General features: G+C 30.9%; 1 protein-coding gene across 4 annotated transcripts in view; it reads left to right on the top strand.

The window, feature by feature from the left end:
- Window positions 1-20,709, top strand: part of Kras (KRAS proto-oncogene, GTPase) — a 37,861-nt gene extending 17,152 nt beyond the window's left edge. For 3 of the 4 annotated variants that reach the window (XM_046435790.2, XM_046435789.2, XM_046435792.2), the window contains exons 3-6: window positions 2,937-3,115; window positions 4,785-4,944; window positions 12,177-12,300; window positions 16,641-20,709. In XM_046435790.2, the coding sequence (XP_046291746.1) occupies window positions 2,937-3,115; window positions 4,785-4,944; window positions 12,177-12,296 (459 nt within the window). In that variant the 3' untranslated portion in view covers window positions 12,297-12,300; window positions 16,641-20,709. The remainder of the gene's footprint in view (window positions 1-2,936; window positions 3,116-4,784; window positions 4,945-12,176; window positions 12,301-16,640) is intronic. The other variant, XM_058576281.1, reaches the window with a different exon arrangement.
- Window positions 20,710-21,032: the final 323 nt, after the last annotated feature.

The raw sequence follows: 21,032 nt of genomic DNA, 5'->3' as shown, positions 1-21,032 counted from the left end.
GGCTCTGAAAGGAATAAGATAATAGGAATGAGACTGCTTTCCCAGTTTCTTGGTCCCTCTGGTGGAATGTTCATCAAGGAAACATCTTATGTAATATGTGCAGAAGCTGCTAAATTTCCCACCACATTATATAGTTTTTAAACAGTATTTGAAATTTTGCTGAGTAGGACTTTACTGAGGTACTTTTTGGAGGCATGATATATGGGAAGATGGTGAGAAATCCCATAGCCACACCTTCTGTATGAAGTAGGTTTGGGTGGCTCCAGAATCTATGTGCTTGACTTTTTGTTGTGAAATATTTTAGATTTGAAGACTAAGAGAACTACCACCGATTAGGCTAACTTTAGTTAGTTTTGGTAAGCAAAGAATGTGAGTTAACAGCAATAGGTAAGGAAAAGTTTTTGGTTAGTTTTACATACTCCTGAGACACACCTAGGTAAAGTATTGACTAAGACACTGTACTGCCAATTTCTGCTCTTTGATTATTCCTCAAACACTGGATTTAGGGTATGGCTAAATATTGAGGTATAGCTCAGTGGTAGAGCACCTGCCTGGTGTGTGTGAGGCCTTGAGTTCAGTCTCCAGTACAACAAAACAAAACAAAAACCCATTGGTTCTCAATTTAATACCTATAGGAGTTCTTTCAAATGGTAATTAAGTGGATAGGCTAAAATAAAATTGTCAACCAAATATTCAAAACATTAATCAAGAACTTCTTGTTTAGAAAATCAGTATCCATCCTTTTTTTTCTGATTGGTAAGATTATTATTACATTCAATTTGGAAAATACAGTATACTTTTAAAAGTTAAGCAATAGATCATAGTCTAATATGGTACTCTTTCATACTTTTAAAAATTAATCTAAAAGGCCTGTGGGTGAAGCTCAGTAGTAGAGCACATGGTTAGTATGTGTGAGATTCTGGGTTCAATCCAGTATCTACATAAATATAAATTCTAAACAAAGAAACACATTCAGTGTATCATGTAGCACCAAAGAGAAATAAACAAGAAATAAATCTCTCTTAAATTATCTTCTCCATCAAAAACAGCCTTTTAAAGTGTTTTGATGTATTTATTTCAAGTTCCTTAATATGTGTAGAGATACATTTATAAAACAGTGTACCCACACTTTATTGGGATCATGCTGTATACTGTCTAAAATTTAACATTTTACAAAAAGCATGATTTTTTAATGATACTCCCCCTCTCCCTTGATCTCTCAAATGATAGAATGATCGATAAAGTAATTCATGAACTAAGGACACTTAAGTACTGTTACCCATGTGTGGAACAATAAAAAATAATCTTTATACATTTTACCTGTTGTCAGCACTGCCTCTTATTCCACAGTTTTACATAATACCATCCTCTTTGCTTACTTTTTGAGGCCTGTTTTGGTAGAGTGTGTGAAATTTTCAGTAGAAATATCACTCAAAAGTCAGAGGAATATCAGATTTTCATTTCAAGATTCTGTAACCAACCCCATTCCTTTTTTTATTTCCAATGATAAGGATCAAACCCAGATCCTTGGCTTGCTAAGCAAGTCCTCTACCACATAGGCCTTCATTTTTACAATTGAATAGTTTTAAGATCTCTGTCGCTTTTTAATAGAGACTCCTCAATTGGCAAATGAAATAGTTATCCTTTAAAACTATAGTCATTACCACAGAAATACTATATCAAAATGCTATCTGGCAGTTAGGTATTGTTCTCAAGCTTTAAAACTATAGTATTAACGTAGTAATACTATCAGTTACCATCTGGAGGTGAACAAGGGCATTAGAATCTTTGTTTATTTGCTTATGTATGTCTTTGACTGTAAATAAAGTTCAATGCATGACAATTATTTGCATGTTGATTGATTGTGTGTGTGTGTGTGTGGGGGGTCATCTCAGTCATCCTGAATAATAGAGTTGGTTCAGCTATCCTATTTTGATAATAATTATTTTTTATAGATAGGTTTGTTACTAATATATACATTTGCATTGTTGAATCTCCAGGTAATACCTTTAAATATTTTTGTGGTAATATATACAAAATTTATCACAATAGCCATTTTTAAGTGTTTAATTCAGTGACATTAAGTACATACACAGTGCAACCATCACAGTGTTGTATAACTGTTAGCACTGTCCACTTATCTACTTTCAGAACTTTTTCATCATTATACACTGTACCCCTTCAACAGTAACTCCCTACCTATTCTTCCTTTCCTCACCCCTGGTAATTCCTATTTCTGTTTGTATGTATGAATTCTCTTCTAGGTGTTTCATATATATGGAATCATGAAATATTTGTCCTTTTATGTCTGACTTATATTACTTAGAATAATATTTCCAAGGTTAATATGTGTTGTAATTTGTATCAGATTTTATTTCTTCTTAAGCTGAATCATTAGCCATCCATTTACCTATTAATGCATACTTAAGTTGTTTCTACATTTTGACTATAGTAAATAATGCTGCTGTAAACATTGGTGTACAAGTAAGTATTGGTTTGGGACTCTGCTTTCATATATATATACATATATATGGAAATGGGTTCATGTTGTAATTCTACCATTTAGCTGTCAAGGAGTAGCTAAATTGTTCTCCACAATGGCTATACCAGTTTACATTGTCAGCAACACAGTACATATCTAGTGTCTCCATATCCTCACTCACATGTTATTTTTTTTATTTTTATTTTTTAGTAATAGTCATTCTAATAAGTGGTAGGTGGTGTCTTGTGGTTTTGATTTGCATTTCCCTAATGGCTAATGATGTTGATCGTCTTTTCATGTGCTTTATTTGGCCATTTGTTCCTCCTTAGAGAAATACCTATTCAAGTCCTTTGCCCATTTTGAATGGGGTTATTTGTCTTTTTTTTGTTGAGTTGTATATAACACCTTTTTAAAAGGTGCACTAAAATAATCTAGACTGTTTCTCCCTTCTCAGGATTCCTACAGGAAACAAGTAGTAATTGATGGAGAAACCTGTCTCTTGGATATTCTCGACACAGCAGGTCAAGAGGAGTACAGTGCGATGAGGGACCAGTACATGAGGACTGGGGAGGGCTTTCTTTGTGTATTTGCCATAAATAATACTAAATCATTTGAAGATATTCACCATTATAGGTGGGTTTAAGTCAAATATAATAAATTGGCATTGAGAAGTAATTATAGCTTTCATTTATTTTTTTGCTAATTGCCATGCCTACATAATCTAACTTAAAATTTAAAATAATTTTTTAGAGGTAGGTAATCATTCCATTTTACAAATAAAGTTTTTGACAATTAGAGTAGTTGAGTAACTTGTTCCAGATTGTTTAGATAGTACTAGTGCTAGGATTGAAATCTATGCTTGTTTGACTCAAGAACTTTCTGTACTCTTAACTACTCTACATTAGAGAAATAAGCCTTTGAACTTTCCAGATATATCATGAAAATGAAAATCATAAACAAAAATATGAAAAGGTGATTTGAAGTAGTGCCACACGAATGATTTTTTTAGATAATTATGTATGTTTAATGTAAGATTGAATAAAGAATGGCTATGCATATTTATATTTAAATACAACTTATATGTTATAAAAATTTATGAATCTGACAAATCTGCATAAAACTGACTATTGTATTAAATGTATTTTATATTCTGTTACAGTTTTCATAAAACTGCATAGTAAAGCAAATATCTATGCTTACTGGCTATGTCCTGTTACTATGAGTTAGCCTAGTTAAGAGGTTTAACATTTTATTTAAGAACATTTATTTCAGTATGTTTACTATGTAGTCTAGTAATAAGAAAATTGGGGTGGTTGTATTTTTGCATTTTTTTAAAGAGTAGTATCTCTTTAAGAGTAGTAAATAGATGACATTTCTTAATTTATTCAAGTTTTACTCAGTTTATGAGTAGAGGAACTGGGAATTTGAACCATTTCTAACTCTGTTTAATGTGTCTCTTCCATGCTGCATCTTTGAAATTCACATAAAATTGTGAAACAATACAATTTTACTAAAAATTTAAATTAACATGTAGAAGGGCTTTTAACAAAATAAAGAGTATAGTAACTTTAGTGTTGTATGTATGAAAATCAAAGTCTTCCCAATTATCATTTTTTTTGAGAAAGTACAGTACTCCCCCCTTATCCACATTTTCACATTCCAAGATTTCACTTATGCTCAACTGTAGTCTGAAACTATTAAATGGAAAATTCCAGAACTAAACAATTCAAAAATTTTAAATTTTTTTTTTGCAGTAGATTGTTGCTTTGTTAGTTATTGTTATCTTACTGTGTCTAATTTATAAATTTTAAACTTATATCAATATGTATGTATTAGAAAAGACAGTATATATGACTTTAGTACTATCCATAGTTCTGAGCATCCACTGAGGGTATTGGAATGTATATCTACACATAAGGAGGAAGAAACAAATGTGAAAGTTTTAATGCTATTACTTCATGTTTGGGTAAAAATATTTTTAATTGTATGCATATACAATTAGCCACATACATGTTGCTAAGAGTATTGTTTTTAAATTAGGCATATCACTTTGCAGTATTTTCTTTTTTATTATGATTTATCTGCATATGAACCTATTTTATAGTTTTAACTCTACTTCTGTAGTTGTTTGATCTTTCAAGAGGGAAGGAAATAACTAGAAGAAGAAGCAAGGAAAATTTGGTGTGGTGAAAATTAGAAATCATATGAAAAGTTTTCATTTGGCCAACTTTTATAAGGCAAAAGTTGTGGATAGTTTTTGTAGGATTTTTGGTTTACTGATGCCTCTCTTTTTCTTCCCCAGAGAGCAAATTAAAAGAGTTAAAGACTCTGAAGATGTACCTATGGTCCTAGTAGGAAATAAATGTGATTTGCCTTCTAGAACAGTAGACACAAAGCAGGCTCAGGACTTAGCAAGAAGTTATGGAATTCCTTTTATTGAAACATCAGCAAAGACAAGACAGGTAAGTGTTATTGGAATACATCTGTTTTCTGCAAAATATATCAAGCAATTTTATCATTAATCATAATTTACTAATACATAATCTAATTTGCATAATTTTTGAGGCAGGAGGGCAAGAACATTAATATATCTGACAGTTAACTGGTATTATATGTTAAATCATTTAAAATGATTTATCAAGTTTTTTTCTTGTTATACTTAAATAGGAAATAAACAATATTTATTTGATTTTTTTTTTTTTTTTTTTGGTAATGTCCTCTTGAGACTATAGTACTTCTTAATCCTATGATACTATTTTTGACTTCCATTTCTTTTCACACAGAAAACTTTTCTTCAATTCTGAACACATTTTAGCATTGAAGAAATGCAGAAACATTTTCAGTTATAGGTAAAAACAAAGAACAGGAGAACAAAATTTGAGTTTCCTATTTGAGAAGCACTTTAAAGATTATTATGTCATAAGGTTCTTTGTTATATTTGAAAATTTTTGCTTTCATAGATTTTTTTTTGAAGATATATTTTTGGAGAAAGTTTTCATTAAAGCAAGGGGAATTTTTGGAAAGTAAACAGAAATTCTCAGTTACTTGGTGCATTATTCTGACAAAAATAGATGCCAAATGAAACCTGAATTTTGTTTGGAAAATAATCCTCATTTATAAAATAACTTTTTTCTAGGTAATTTCTGTTGGTATTACTTAACCTATTTATATGATTTTAACAAAGTCCAAAAAAAATCCTGGGAAAGTAGGGAATATAACTTTAGCATACCGAGTTAATTGATTTATATTTCATAAATTTGTTTTGGGTCTTTTCTGGTTAGGATACCTTAGAGCCTAAAACAAAATTAAAACTTTGAAGGCCGAGAGTTTTATAAAATATATATATATGAAAAACTCATTGCATGGTTAAATATATAAAAGTAGGCATTCTAGAATTTTTACTGTAAGTGGGTAAAATTTAAATGTAAATTGTTCAGCTGGTGTGTATATGTATCTTTATTTCTGTAGCAGTAGACCATATGTACCTCTTCCTGGTTGTACACATTTCGTATACAGTGAAAAAAGTCTTTATTTGGAGATTAAAAACTGAATTTCTGTAGCTTGGCCACCTTACAAATATCTCTTCTATGGCAGTTTTACTAACACCTGATTTATAGTTTAAAGGAGGATTTGGTATACATCACTTCACTTCACTTTAGAGGAACTCAGATTCATTGAAAAATGCATTCCCAGGTTCCAAAGACTGGGATGAGGTGTGGTTTTTATCTTCTTTTTACCGATCTTCTTTAACCATTCTCATTGTTTTCCCTCAGGAGAGAAGGTATTCAAAAAAATGATTATAATATTTATAACTTTTTCTCCTAATATTTGCCTATGAAAAAATTCAGATGTATAGTTGAAAGAACTGTATTGAAAACATTTGCGTACCTACTACCTGGATTCTACTGTAACATTTATTATTATACTTACATTACTTATTCCCCCCACCCCCCCGCACCCATATTGGGGATTGAACTCAGGGGCACTCACTCAACGACCAAGTCATGTCCCCAGTCCTGTTTTGTATTTTATTTAGAGAGAGGGTCTCACTGAGTTGTTTAGCGCCTTGTTTTTGCTGAGGCTAGCTTTGAGCTCATGATCCTTCTGCCTTAGCCTCCTGAGCCACTGGGATCACTTACAGGCATGCCCCACTGCACCCAGCTCTACTTATAACTTTTAAAAGATGCATTTTAGACTGGTGAACATTGTGGTGGACATTTCATAAAAAAAGAAAAAGGAATGAAAAGAAAAAACATGACACTTGCATAATATAACGGGTTGCAATAGAGAAGTTCTTGTCATACTTCAATATATATACAAATCAACTGGACTCATTAAAATCCAGATTCTAATTCAGTGGATTGAGACCTGATATTTTGCATTTCTAACAAACTTCCAAATGATGTTAGCATGTTTCACACATCACACTTAGAGTAGCACCATACTTTGAGTAGAAAAGCAATAGAGGACATTAAAAAGAGACTTCTGATTATCACACAATGTTGCTGTCTCTTTCTCATTTGATAAGAGCCTAATAAAACATCTGTGTCTCCTTTCCTTGTATGATTATTACCTCAGAAGTACTAATTTATTCTTGGTGTTTGACATTAATGCTTTAATGTACTATAGCATTTATAATTGATAATAAAATTATGTGGCTTCCTTAATTTATTTGTGGTACTGGGGATTGGAACTCCAACCTTTTTTATTTTTTGAGCTAGGATCTTGCTATGTTGTCTAATGCGCTAAAAGTCCTTGGATTTGCGCTCCTCCTGCCTCAGCCTCCCAATAGCTGCAATTATAGGCATGTGCCAATGTGCCTGGCTGTGGCTTCCTCTTAAAATAGATTTTGAGTTTTTATATTGTTTTGTGGCCTTTTTAAAAAAATAAAATGCTCTTTGAAGGTGTATGATATAGAAATAGATTCCTTCAAACTTGCTTTGTAGAAATTTGTGAATCATCTATATAATAGAGATAACATAGTACACAGCCTTTCCTGTATTTATATCCCATTTTATTCATGTCTTTATGTATGTTGCTAAACTATAACTTAGATCTTTAATTTCTATTCCTTTATTTCTTTTTATTAAGTACACTTAATGATTTGCTTAGAAATTAATTTGCTTTGAAGAGTTTATTCATCTTCCTTTCTTTATATTAACTTGTTATGTGCAGGCTTTGGGAAAACTAATAATTTTAGAGATTATATTAAATATGCACATTTTAATTAATTGTACATCTCCAGTTTTTGTGAAAATTTGAAGCCCTACCTTTTGCCAGAGTAGTTTGTTACTCATTTGTTATTCCACTTGTTATTTGGATAAAATAAATGTTTATCCTTACTGTGTTTTATCAGCAACTTATTTTATACCCTAATTTTTGATCTTGCTGATGAGCTTAAAATACAAACACCAAAAAGAATATTTAGGTTAGTAGGAACAGAACATCTGTTTAGAGGTTCTTATAGATCATTAAGGGCCAACAGCCCTCAATGGGCCCATCAGCAAATATTTGGGACATCAAGGGCCACAAGGGGTATCTATTGCATATTTCTTTTTTTTTTTCCTGTAACCCATTAAAAATTAAAAATCATTATTAGCTTGTGTATAATACAAAAACAGGCTGTGATTGTTTTTGGCCTGTGGGTTGTGATACAATAATTCCTGACTCTCTGGATAACTTTAAAACAATAGAAGTTTGGCCAGACTTTCAACTTAAATTATACAGGCTAAACCTTAGTAATTTTAAAGTAAAACATGTTTTTTTATGAAAGGAAAATAGAAAATTTACTGTAGTGCTTTTCAAGATAAGAGTTGTAGAATATATATTTTTACCAACTTACTTTGTAATTTTTAAGCCCATTACCTGGTCAGACTTTTAAATTCTGTACAGTCTTTTTAGTGTTCACCTGAAAGCAAAAAGAAGTTATTCTAAGCTAATATACTATATGTGGTTTCAATGTTCCTAGTATGTAAAGACTAATACTTTCACATTATCTAGGCGGTTAGTAATTGTCAGATTTTTCTGTTCCCTTTGGGCAGTGCATGGCAGTATTGGCAAAGGTTATTGAAACTGAAACATTGACACCATGGGAATAGCTGTGAGTTTTCCAGTCAGCTAAAATCAAAAGTGGAGAGGATTCTTTAAAATTCATGACAGAAGCAGAGTTCCCAGAGTATGTGCTGCTACTGATTAAGCTTTTTTGCATTCTGGTAGCCTCAATTTGAACATAATGTAAATGTTTTCCTTACTTAAAAATGTTGACTGATTAATATCCTAGTTTGTTAATTTTCAGCTATATAAAATAGTTGATAGAAGACTTCCATTAAAGTTTACCATTAGGTTATTTTAAAAAAGCTAAACAAAAAAACTTCTTGTGCTTTAATCTATATTTAATAGTTGATTTTCTGTACATATCATAAATATTTGAATTTTAGCTTTTATAAAACCAACAAAAACAATTATTGAGCACCAACTGTATACCATGTGTAGCCTTCCAGGTACTCCTATTTTATTTCAGTAATGCTGAGATGGTTTATACTTCGGCACAAAGTTGGTTTTTAGAATACATTTTGTTCCTCCCTTCCCTTCCCCCATGAAGGCTTATACTCTTATATCTGTATTTAGTTAGGGTATTTGATGTGTTCTTTTCTTGAAATAATTTTGCAAGAATTTTTACAGACTCTACAGGAACAAATTCTCAATGAAATAAAATCTCTTATTAAAAGCATAGGCTGCAGAATACGGGATGATACTCTTTGTTAACAATTCTTTCTTTACTGTGGGGTGTTCTATGCCCATGTTTTATAGGTCTGTTTACAGATAACAGTTGACAATATTGTTAAATCTCTTGATTTAAAAAGTCACATATTTAAACTTGTATACTTTTGTTTGTACATGAATATTTTCATTTGTTCTTAGACTTTAATAAGTGACATTTGAAAATATTTGTGGCAATAAGCTGTCTCCCCTAGCTAAATCACTAAGTGCCAGTTAAGAGCTTAGCAACTAGTTACAGTGGGCATTATGTATGTTTCAGTTACACTTTAATCTTAAAAATTAATCTACAAATTTTGGAATAAGAAACCAGTGTTCTTTCCTACAGTTGTATATTATATACAGTTTTTAAAAATAAGAGCCAGTGCCATTGGTAAGGCAAGGATAAATAATAATAATCTCATGTTTTTTGGATGTCAGTAGGCTTTGAAGCATATTATAAGGAAATAATTAAGTCTGAAAAAATATGGTAAATAATGATTTTTTTAAAAATCTAATTTAAATTTCATATTAATAAAACTCAGAAATGGAAGAAGTCATTCTGAAATAACTACTTCTCAGTAATGTTAATTATCTCAGCCACTGAGGTCCTGACACTGAGTTCTTGGTGGTGGGTACATTCTCTTTTTAATTATTGGCTTCCAATTCTCTCTCTGCATTGCTGGAAACAAAAATCATATATTTTGGTATTGGTGATGGGGATGCTTACACTGAAAAAACAGGCACATTCAAACTGATTTTAGAAGTGTTAAAATCAAAATTTGCTTCTGATAAATCAGTAGAAGACCATTACCCTGTTTGTTAGTACTTCTACATTGACCTTGTGACTTTCATTTTGTAAACAGGAATAAATAAAAGTTTACATCCTTAAAAATTTTAAGAAAATATGAGCTTTTACCTGGTTTGTGTACACCTTTCTTTATCTATATTATATATTTATAAACATATTTGATTTCTGCATTGATTTTTCACATTGAAAGAATGATTTGTGAAAATATCAAGTGACAGAACTCATACTTTGTTTTGCATGCTTTAAAAGTCATTTAATGTCTTAAATTATTTATTTTGTTTAATGAAAATTTCTAATATATAATTTTTTCAAGGACAAATGAATAAAAATCTTTTGAGAATTAATAAGTATAAAGTTATAAAGTATTAAAAACTTATAGGCACATACAAGTGGAAATTTAACTTAAAATACCAACATTAACAATTTCAAAAAATACTTGGAAATTTTCATTTCTAATTGGCTTTGCTAGCTAGTTGATTAATTCTCTTAAAAATAAGATTTTTGTTGGGCTATAATTTTTGTTACTAGGTCATTGAGTAGACTGGGTAATATATGTTAGAAGCTTGATATATATTATTTTAATAGGAAATATTTTAAAGTATGCCTCCTGCTTAACTGAAATTTAATTTTATAAATTTTAAAGTTTTATAGGTAAATTGTTGAACACTCCTGAAGCAGTTCTTAATATACTCTTGAGATTTGTAAAAATTAATATTCCTGAAAGAAGTGAAGTGTCTTTTTCTTAGTTGCTGTAGAAGCAGGCGTACAGAAGACTTACGCACACAAAAATTAAACCCTGGTTGTTGGCTTATTAAATACCTAGGGCTGAATCTCTGTGCCTGTTTGAATTTAAAACTACAAGTCATACTTTTGGTATATATTAGTGTTTGACATATGTTAACTTTTTAAGTGTTGGATCCATTTTGTCACATTTGGTTCAATAGAAACATTGATGTTACCAGTTAAAACTATTCTAATCCCCAAAGAAAAGTAATCATTCTGAAAATGAAATGAAGAGCTTTAAATTAAATTTGCAGTGAAATACACCAGCTTTTCTAAACACATGTATTAGAAGAATGAACACAAACATTACATCTTTCAAGTTAGTTTACATAGACTGATATTTCTCTGCTTTTATTTTTTAGAGATAAGCTGCATTGTAAGTACAGTTAGCTAAACACTTGGTCCTCCATGGCTACTGCCTACTTTTCTAGGCTGAGAAAGATGAAAAACTATCTCCATGATGGCTATAAATAATTGTAATAGTCATTATGGTTTTTTTTTTTTTTTTACCATGACCTTCAGCCGGAAAAAAAATCCCTTTAGAATAGTTAAATTAAAAGGTACAAAATCAGTTTATTTAGACATGTTCTGCAATCTTTTTTAGAAGAGTTGTAGCTTTCTACAACAAGAATACAAAATGCACTGCTCCTGTTTTGTGTGCATATTTTTTTATAGTTCATGACATTTCAGTTATTTTGGCAAACAGCCCTTACTTAATGTTTAATATAAATAATGTAATTTTCCATCCACAAAGTTCCTATAATCAATTCCACTTGTAAACTTAGAAGTTGAATAGAAAGAATTGAAGATAAAACTTGAAATTCCAGTCTCTTGACTTAACCTTTTTTGCAAGGTCCTTTTTGAAGTGTTTTTGTTTTAACGACAGCTATACATCCCTATTATAGTGTTTTTCTCCCCACTTCAGGTAGGGAGGTGAGAATCAGTGGTATATAAATCACCTGTTTTCACTAAGTCAAAGGAATAATTTCAGTCTAACTTCAGTTTAGGCTTAAATTACACAATTTGCAGACTATAAAATGATTATATCAGTTGATAAACAGATAAGAAATACATGTATTGAGTTTTTTCATAATCTTCCCTTAATTTCCCACTTAAAATTTATTTTAAAATTCTAATTCCATTAGAAAACAAAAATGACTTTTAAGAACAAACCAGGTTCCAGCCCATATTTTAGAACTGCATCCTCAATTTTATTAAATCTGATGTATGCTAAAGAAAATTCTCAAGTAAAGCTCATAGTTTCAAACTACTTGCACATGGCTGTCCCAATAAATTACTATTACCAATGAAACAGACTTTAAGAAGTTGTGTTTTACAATGCAGAGAGTGGAGGATGCTTTTTATACATTGGTGAGAGAGATCCGACAATACAGATTGAAAAAAATCAGCAAAGAAGAAAAGACTCCTGGCTGTGTGAAAATTAAAAAATGCATTTTAATGTAATCTGGTAAGTTCAGCATATTAATTTTAGCAGAAAGCAGGTATCTTTCACAGGTAACAAAGTAGCAACCACTTGGAACTATTTAGGTGTGGTATTCTAATTTGAAGTATTAAAAGATAAGAAACTTGTTTGTTTCCATAATTAGTACTTTTATTTTGAATAATGAGTAATAATTATAATTGGGGTTGTTTTGATGGCTATGGAAGACTATGTTTGCCATAAGGTCTGATAATTTAATTAGTCTTAAGTAAGCTAAGCATATTGGAACCAATAACTTTTAATTTTTAAGGAAAATCAGGCTCATGTTTTGAGAATATAAGCAACTTTTGTTTTTCAGAGAGGGAGGAAAAATATCAGAACTTGTATAGAATAATAAAATTGAATGGCCCAGAAAGGGGAAAGGGCCTCTCCTATATTTTTTCTTTTTTGAACATTGCACAAGCAAATAACTATTCTTCTGTCTGTGTTCTGTAATTCAATGGCAACAACAGAACTTTTTCACTCATGTGAGAAACCTTGGAGTTGTATGTAGGATGACTCCTGCCTCCCTGTTTTTCATACCCATTTGCAAGAAGTCATAAATTCCTGTGATGTTACTACTTTTTCTTTGTTACATCATTAATTCAGGCCCCTCTGATTTCTTGCTGGGACTATTCAACTTGTAGTCACCATCATTCACTGTGCAGGTGGAGATATGTCATTCTCTTACCTTTATATCTAGTTACTGACTCACCTATGGAATAAAATCTCAAGTTCTACAGCATGTCATATATGATCCTTAACACCTTCCCACTTCTCTTCCCAGCTTCTTTTGGCCTTTTATCTAAAACCACTATCATCTTGCCTGAATTTTTGTTTTTACATAAACAAACACCATGTTATTTCATATCTTCCCTTGCATCTTGGCTTTTGTTTGTTGTTTGGAATGCCAATATTCTTATCCCTACTCATGTTAATTAACTAATACTTAACTCATTGACAATTTCCCAGTCTCCCATTTTGTAAGAATTCCTTCAGATCCTTAGACTGAGCACATTGCCCTTGTGCACATTTCAAGTGTGTTGTTTTTAACTATTAACATGCTTCCCATGTTATATCTAAATAACTTTTGGTGTTTTATTCCTTTATTAGTAGAACTTAGGGGAGCCAGAACTATGTATTTTTAATCTTTGTATACCCATTGTCTTGTGATATTCTTGGCATATTGTAACTGCCTGGCAAAGATTTATTGAGTGGAATCTCACTTTTCTTTCTAAACAAACACATTAAATTCCGTCTTGCTTAGCAAGTACTTCATTAAATAGATGACATAAGTTAATGCCAAAGTTTAAATTTTTATTGCATATTGTTTATAATATATAATGTTCTTTGAGGATGTGAAATAAAATTATAATTTTCCAAACTACTAGGATATCTTTATTGTACTAATTACACTAAAAGTTGACAATATGAATCTTAAGTCTGAAACAATTAATACATATTCCAAAAGTTAAATATACATATGAGTAGTAGATTTGATCTCAATATTATGTAGTACACTAATCTATGAAACTCAGAAGAAATAAAGCATTACTGGCATTAATTTTTAATTGAGATTTATGAATGCAGTATTGTGCAAGGCAGTACTTTAATTTTAGAAGTTGTAAAGTTTAATACTACTAAAGTATGAAGTTGGACTTTTGAAGCAATGAACAGATTTAAGTGTTTTTTAAGTTTTATTTTCTCTCTGATTTTTTAAAATAGAACTATAGGATAAAATTTAAAAATAAGTTTCAGGTTTAATTTATATGAAAACAAAGGCAGAAGCATATACTATTCTAAAATTTCTAATTTGTGCAGTGTTTTCACAGTGAATGTAATGATTTTTTTTAGTGGATACGGATAGCACTTATATAAAAAATGTATTTGCTAGTATATAAAACTTTTAAAATTAGGTAAAAATGTTTTTAGAAAAATTTGATAATGATATGTATATGCAAGTCAGTTTTACTAAGTATTTAAAAAGATGAGTTTAAACCAAGTAATTACTAGGCTACTACTTGCCTTTTACATGTATGTGAATAGATTAGTTCCCATAGAAAAAATGAAATCACTGCCCTGTTTAGGTCAATTATGACATTGCCCTATCTAATGTAGAGTTTAACATGAGCCTTTCAAAGTATTTTAATGTTACAAGTTCTGAAACCATTGTTTCTTAAATATGTGGATATTATTTTTACCTTAGAATGTGGCTTCTCTCTAATCCATCTCATGATTTTTCATTTTTTCTGCTTCACCATTTTAAGAGCATTGCCATTTTTCTTAATTATAAAGGTTGTTGAAATAGACTACACAGGATTGTTCAAAGGGAATTAATTCATGAAGAGTAAAAGTGTTAAATCCTTTTTTCCCCCTTAGTTGTTGCATTAGAGTTATACATAATAGTTGGGTTCATTTTGACATAAATATACATTCATGAAATTTGATTTACTCCATTTCGGTCCCTGGTGCCCCCCCCTTCCCTCCCAACCTCCCCCCCACCATTCCCATTCTTGAACTCTACTGGTTTTTCTTTCACTCATTTATTTTTAATTGGTGTTTTATATATATATGGAATCACTATATATTTACACATGCACATAGCATGATTTTGTCAAATTCATTCCTTCCTCTCCTTTACCATCTTTCTTCTCTTCTTCTCAGTCATCTTTTACTCCATTGAGATTAGATCATTTTTTTTAAAGATCCACCCCATTCTAAGGGTTTATGATTCTAAATTGTCAAAGTTAGTTGTGATCTTTATTATGTTATTGGAAAATTTTCCCTCTATACATGTTGAGAAGAATAGCAAGAAGGGAGATATACATGTAATTAACCCTTTATTCTCCTTTCTTTGGGAGAAACAAAAGCAAATGTTTGATTGTATCAGTAATGATTTTTTAGAAAGTGGAAAATGTCAATAAGTGCAGTTTGAGTACTTTATTGAGTACCGTAGTACTCACTAGTGTTCAAACCAATGATACTGGGTTTTATCAAAACTATCTGCTATTCATTTTACTGTGGCAAACTTCTCATGGCCACTGTTTACCTCTTAAAATATTGGTCATATTTTTCTGAATTATAGATCTACTGTGAAAATTAATTAAATATAACTTTAAAGAAAATGCCCTAATTAATTTTTCTTATTAATCTGAAGTAATATGTTGTTGAAGGTCTCAGTAATATGGTAAAGATTATATTAAATTTTTAAATTCTTTTCAAGGTAATATTATATTTATACAATTTACAATGAGTAAAAATATAGTTGTTCATTGTTCTTAAGTGGCTTGATTTATGTGACAATTTGTTGGGTAATTGTTCCTAAGACTCCCTCTAGTGTCTAGATTTGGAAGCTAACAAAATTTCTTTTTTATGGTTAATAGTAGGTTGAACAGATTTTTAAATAAAGAATGGGTCATTTTTTTTCCTTCAAAATTTATTTTGCTTTTACTTATGTTTATTTTTAGTGGCAATATGGCAAAAATTGACATGGATCTTGCATAATTAAATATTAAAGGATTAAAATCAGTTCTGTTACCACTTTCAGAATACTAATTTACACATTATGAATTAATGGATTAAAAATTTTTAAGACAAGCATTTATATGGCAAACTTTGACTATCTAACACGCTAAACAAACTAAAACAATAATTAAGAGAATATCCTTGATGTTGTTAAACTCCAACCCAATTCAGATGATTTAGCTAATTTCTCCACATATCAGAAGTATTATATTTTTCAAAGTGGTAAAGTGGTATTATCTTCTTGGGGGTCACTTTCAGTATATAAATTGAAACTACTACTTGAACACATTATTTGAAAACTGAGAAAATATGTCTAGATACGTTTACTTCTTGGTGAAATTATTTAAATCCAAATGATTTTATGTAAGTACAGAACCAGAGGTAAAATATTATTGCCATGAGAATTTATGAATCTTATATCCAAAGTCCAGAATCTCAGGGACAGATAAATGTACACACATATTCATGCATACATGTATGCATATACACATTTGGATTTTGACAATTAAGGTTTTCAATATGTAAAATTAGTAGCAAATTAAGTTCTCCTTGGGGAAAAAGTCATTTGTTAAGCTTGCATATGATCAGTGCCATTGATTGTCTCTGCCTTTTGTAAAAATCAGAGGTTCTCTTTGCCAAAGAATTCTCAAAGTCTGATATATTTAATTGCTGGAAGAAAATTGGAAAGTGTATTTATTCTTTATCAGTGTTAATATTTACATTAATAATGGAAGTCCGTCATCTTTTTACCTTAAACCACCATGTATATATATTCACATTTTAATACTTTTTCTGTATTTCAGGGTGTTGATGATGCCTTCTATACATTAGTTCGAGAAATTCGAAAACATAAAGAAAAGATGAGCAAAGATGGTAAAAAGAAGAAAAAGAAGTCAAAGACAAAGTGTATAATTATGTAAATACAATTTGTACTTTTTTCTTAAGGCATACTTAAGTAAAAGTGGTAATTTTTGTACATTACACTAAATTATTAGCATTTGTTTAGCATTACTTAATTTTTTTTCTGTTCCATGCAAACTTAGCTTTTATCTTAAATGCTTATTTTAAAATGACAGTGGAAACTTTTATTCCCCTCTAAGTGCCAGTATTCCTTGAGTTTTGGTTTTTGAACTAGCAATGCCTGTGAAAAAGAAACTGAATACCTGAGATTTACATCTTGGGGTTTTTGGTGCATGCAAGTTGATTACTTCCTATTTTTCTTACCAATTGTGAATGTTGGTGTGAAACAGATTAATGAAGCTTTTGAATCATCCCTATTTTGTACTTTATCTAGTTACATAAATGAATTAATTAGTAATTATAACTTCAGTTGCAATTTTATGATTGGTTTTACTAAAACATAGAAGGATCACACGTTTATGGGTTTTCTTTCAATTTATCTTCAAGACATCATGTGCTATAGTTCATCATCCTTCATGAATGTAAACAGACATTGTTCACAAAGGCTTTCTCCCCCTTTCCACTGCTATTCGTAATGGTCATTATCCTAAAAATATTATATTTTTTCTATAAAAAGGAAAAAAATAGAAAAAAAAAGTAAGGTAATGGAAAATATTAAAAGGCCATTGACATTCCACATTAGATAAATTACTGTAAGACTCCTAGCTTTTCCTGTTAAGGCAAATCCAGTATGAAATGGGGATTATAGCAACCATTTGGGGGCTATATTTACATGCAACTAAATTTTTATAATAATTGAAACAATTTTAACATGTATAAAAATTCTCATAGGAATTAAATATAGTCTCCCTGTGTCAGATTATCTATTTATTCTTAGCATAACTTTAAATCTTTCTTGAACCTCAATCTTTGAAAATAGTTTTAGTTCTGGTAGTGATATTAAAGATTATTTGAGCCAGTTTTAGCTTAGTAGGTATTGAAGAGACCAGGCTTCATTGAGCTTCATTGACAGTTTCATAGCATGGACTGTATCCCCATGGTCATCCAGCATTGTCATGCATTGGTTGGTCAAAACGGGGACCAGGAGAGAGTAGTTTCAAACTCTCCACTTTTATAGTTCTTTTAACCCTGGCTAAAGTAACATTTCATAAATGCTTTTCAAGTCTGATCCATATTTAAGAATATCCAGTGCTCTGAAAATACATAAATAATAAAGTCCAATTCTTACAGTGCATTTGAAGTGTTACTTTAAAATATTTGAAGCGAGATGGTGTGGCGAGATGAAAATATCACTGGACTAGGAGGAAAATGAGTTAGATTCTAGATGTCTTTTAGAACTCTGATTTTGGGCAGGTCATTGTGCATGTTAAAAAATTATCTCAAAGGCTTTACATTATGTAATTTACATTGTTTACATAAAGATATACCTATTTGTCAAGCTCAGCACAATCTGTAACTTTTTACCTGTATTCAGTACCAGTCTTGGGGCAAAATTGTGCAAGAGGTGAAGTTTATATTTGAAAATACATTCTCCAGTTTCAGTACTCCACTCCCATATTAATGGCATTTTGCCTGCCTACCCTTCCACATGAACCATGAGTTGAGAGAATCTTTTTTAAATTTTTTAATTTCCCTCACCTCAAATTTTATTGCTGCTATGGATGTCTCCATGAAGTCTGCCCATTAAGGTACATCAAATTGTCTCTCTTCCCCAGGGCTCAAAATAATCTGACAGATACCATAATGGGATTGGACATAACAGCTAATTTTCAGATAGTTGCAGTAGCAATTTAATCTTGATCCTTTGAACATGATGTCTTTGCTGCCTGGTCCACTGGTGACTAAGTAGCAATTTTCAAACTTAGTATGAATAGAACCCTATCCAGTGGAAGAAGAATTTAATAAAGGTAGTACTTAAATCTACATCTAGGAGTATCCTGGTAACAATGATACATTCCATGGTTTTAATAACTAAAACCTTCTTACAGTGGAAACTTTGAAATTTAATCATAAAGCTTACTTTTTAACACAATTGATCTATTTAACAAATGTTTATTCAGTGCCTATCATATGCCAGCTACCACATAAGGCACTGGGGATGTGGTATCCCCAAAGGGACATAATTTCTTATCCTTAAGGAGTGCTAGAGTGGTCTGTAATACCTTAGTAAAGCTTTTGGCACGTGATCCAGAGGTGGTAATATAATGCACACTTTTGTTTTGCAAAAAGGGGGTTTGGTCTGTCAGATTTCTCCAATTCTACAATAGGCGTTTTTCTGTAATTCCAGTGTAACTGTTTAATCAAGCAACTTTACTTCATTGTTTTAAAGGAGTAAAAATTCCCAAATATGTAATATTCTAGTTTTCTCTTTGTATAATTAAAATAGACTTTTAAAATTAAATACTGACTTCTAAAATAGTTTTATTGGGGTACAAATAAAACAGGTGCCTGAGCTAATTCACAGTAAAGGAAATTTCTGTGTAAAAATCAATATAATTTCTGAAATGCTTTATTAAACTACAGATTTGTGGAATACTGGGTAGGTTGTTAAGACTTATGCAGTACCTTTTGTTTCTACACAGAGAAGGAAATGGACAATTCAGGAATTGCAGTATTCAGGATACTTAGGACTCTTGAATTTTTTGATGTAGCTGGGCAAATTTTTTTAAGGTAGTGGTAATTATCCTCCATTATGTTTGAATGGTTTAACACTGTTTTGTAGAGATTTTAAAAGGGGAGAGAATTCTAGAAATAAACATAAATGTTATCTAATTACTACAGCCTTAAAGATAAAAATTCTTGAAGTTGGAAAATAGTGCTAAATTACATAGTCTTAGACAAATAACGTTTGTGGGAAGAATATAGCAGACATGTAGTATAATTTGAGTGAATGTTCTCAATTAGGAATTCTAGGCTCTATTAACTGAGTCACACTGCATAGGAACTTAGAACCTAACTTTTATAGGTTATCAGAAATCTTTGCCACCATTGCACAATTTTGTCCTTATAAACATTGTGAGGCATGTTAAGTTACAGTTTGCACAACTTCATCTCATTTTTATTCTAGTGATTTTTTTTTCTTCTAACCACTTTTCCCCCCAATACACATATAGGGATTTATTTTGTAGGCAGTAAAAATTATCTGAAATAATTTCCCATTTGTGAAAATGTAGTAATTTCTTGATAAAAGTAATGTTTTTAAAAACTTAGCAGTTACTTTAAAGCTGAATTTATTAATGACTTCTGTTATAATATTGAGTAGCATGAATTCTACATTAAGAAAGTGATTAACTTAAAGCTGGTAGCTGTGGAATTCTGTCAATGAAAATCATTTCTTTCTAAAGACATATATTCTTGAAGAATAGTCATAGCTAGATTAAAATTTGTGTTTTAGCTTCATAGTTTAAAGTGCCTGTTTGGGATGATGATAGGCATTTTAGATGAATTAGGAAAAACAAAGTTATTACTGCAGAAACGTCAACTTCAGAGGGTCCACTTCCCGCCCCCACCCCAGTAGAGCTAAATGGGTTATATGTTTTATCTGGAAGTTTCCAGTTCCACTGTCTTGTGTTTTCATGTTGAAAATACTTTTGCATTTTTCCTTTGAGTGCCAATTTCTTACTAGTACTATTTCTTAATGTAACATGTTTACCTGGAATGTATTTTAACTATTTTTGTATAGTGTAAACTGAAACATGCACATTTTGTACATTGTGCTTTTTTTGTGGGACATATGCAGTGTGATCCAGTTGTTTTCCATCATTTGGTTGCGCTGACCTAGGAATGTTGGTCATATCAAATGTTAAATTTAAGAATGACCACTCTTTTAATTAAAATTAACTTTTAAATGTTTCTAGGAGTATGTGCTGTGAAGTGATCTGAAATTTGTAATATTTTTGTCATGAACTGTACTGCTCCTAATTGTAATGTAATAAAAAATAGTTATGGTGACTGTGGTAGTGTGTCTTTCTTATTTCTTTATAATCTTCTCCCCCCTTCTTTTTCTCTTTTTGCAGTACTGAGGATCAAACCCAGGGCCCCACATGTGTTAGGCAAGTGCTTTACCACTGAACTATATCCCAAGCCCTGACAATGTGTATTTCTTAATGGAAATTCTCAAAACATTTGCTCCCCAATTGATATGGAACATTTTATAAGCTGCATACACTAAAGTATACTAGTAGATCCTTTTTATAGCTTTTACAATTTAGAAATGTTCTTTGTTTATAGAAGTTGCTAAGAACATTATGTAATGTTTGAACTAAATTCATATA

The sequence above is a fragment of the Marmota monax genome, unplaced genomic scaffold (genome assembly GCF_021218885.2).
Source record: "Marmota monax isolate L192 unplaced genomic scaffold, Marmota_monax_Labrador192_F-V1.1 WCK01_AAM20220418_F8-fsc00012, whole genome shotgun sequence".
Taxonomy (NCBI): Eukaryota; Metazoa; Chordata; class Mammalia; order Rodentia; family Sciuridae; genus Marmota; species Marmota monax.
The sequence above is the reverse complement of the archived record's forward strand: the minus strand, read 5'-3'. Positions and strand labels throughout refer to the sequence as shown.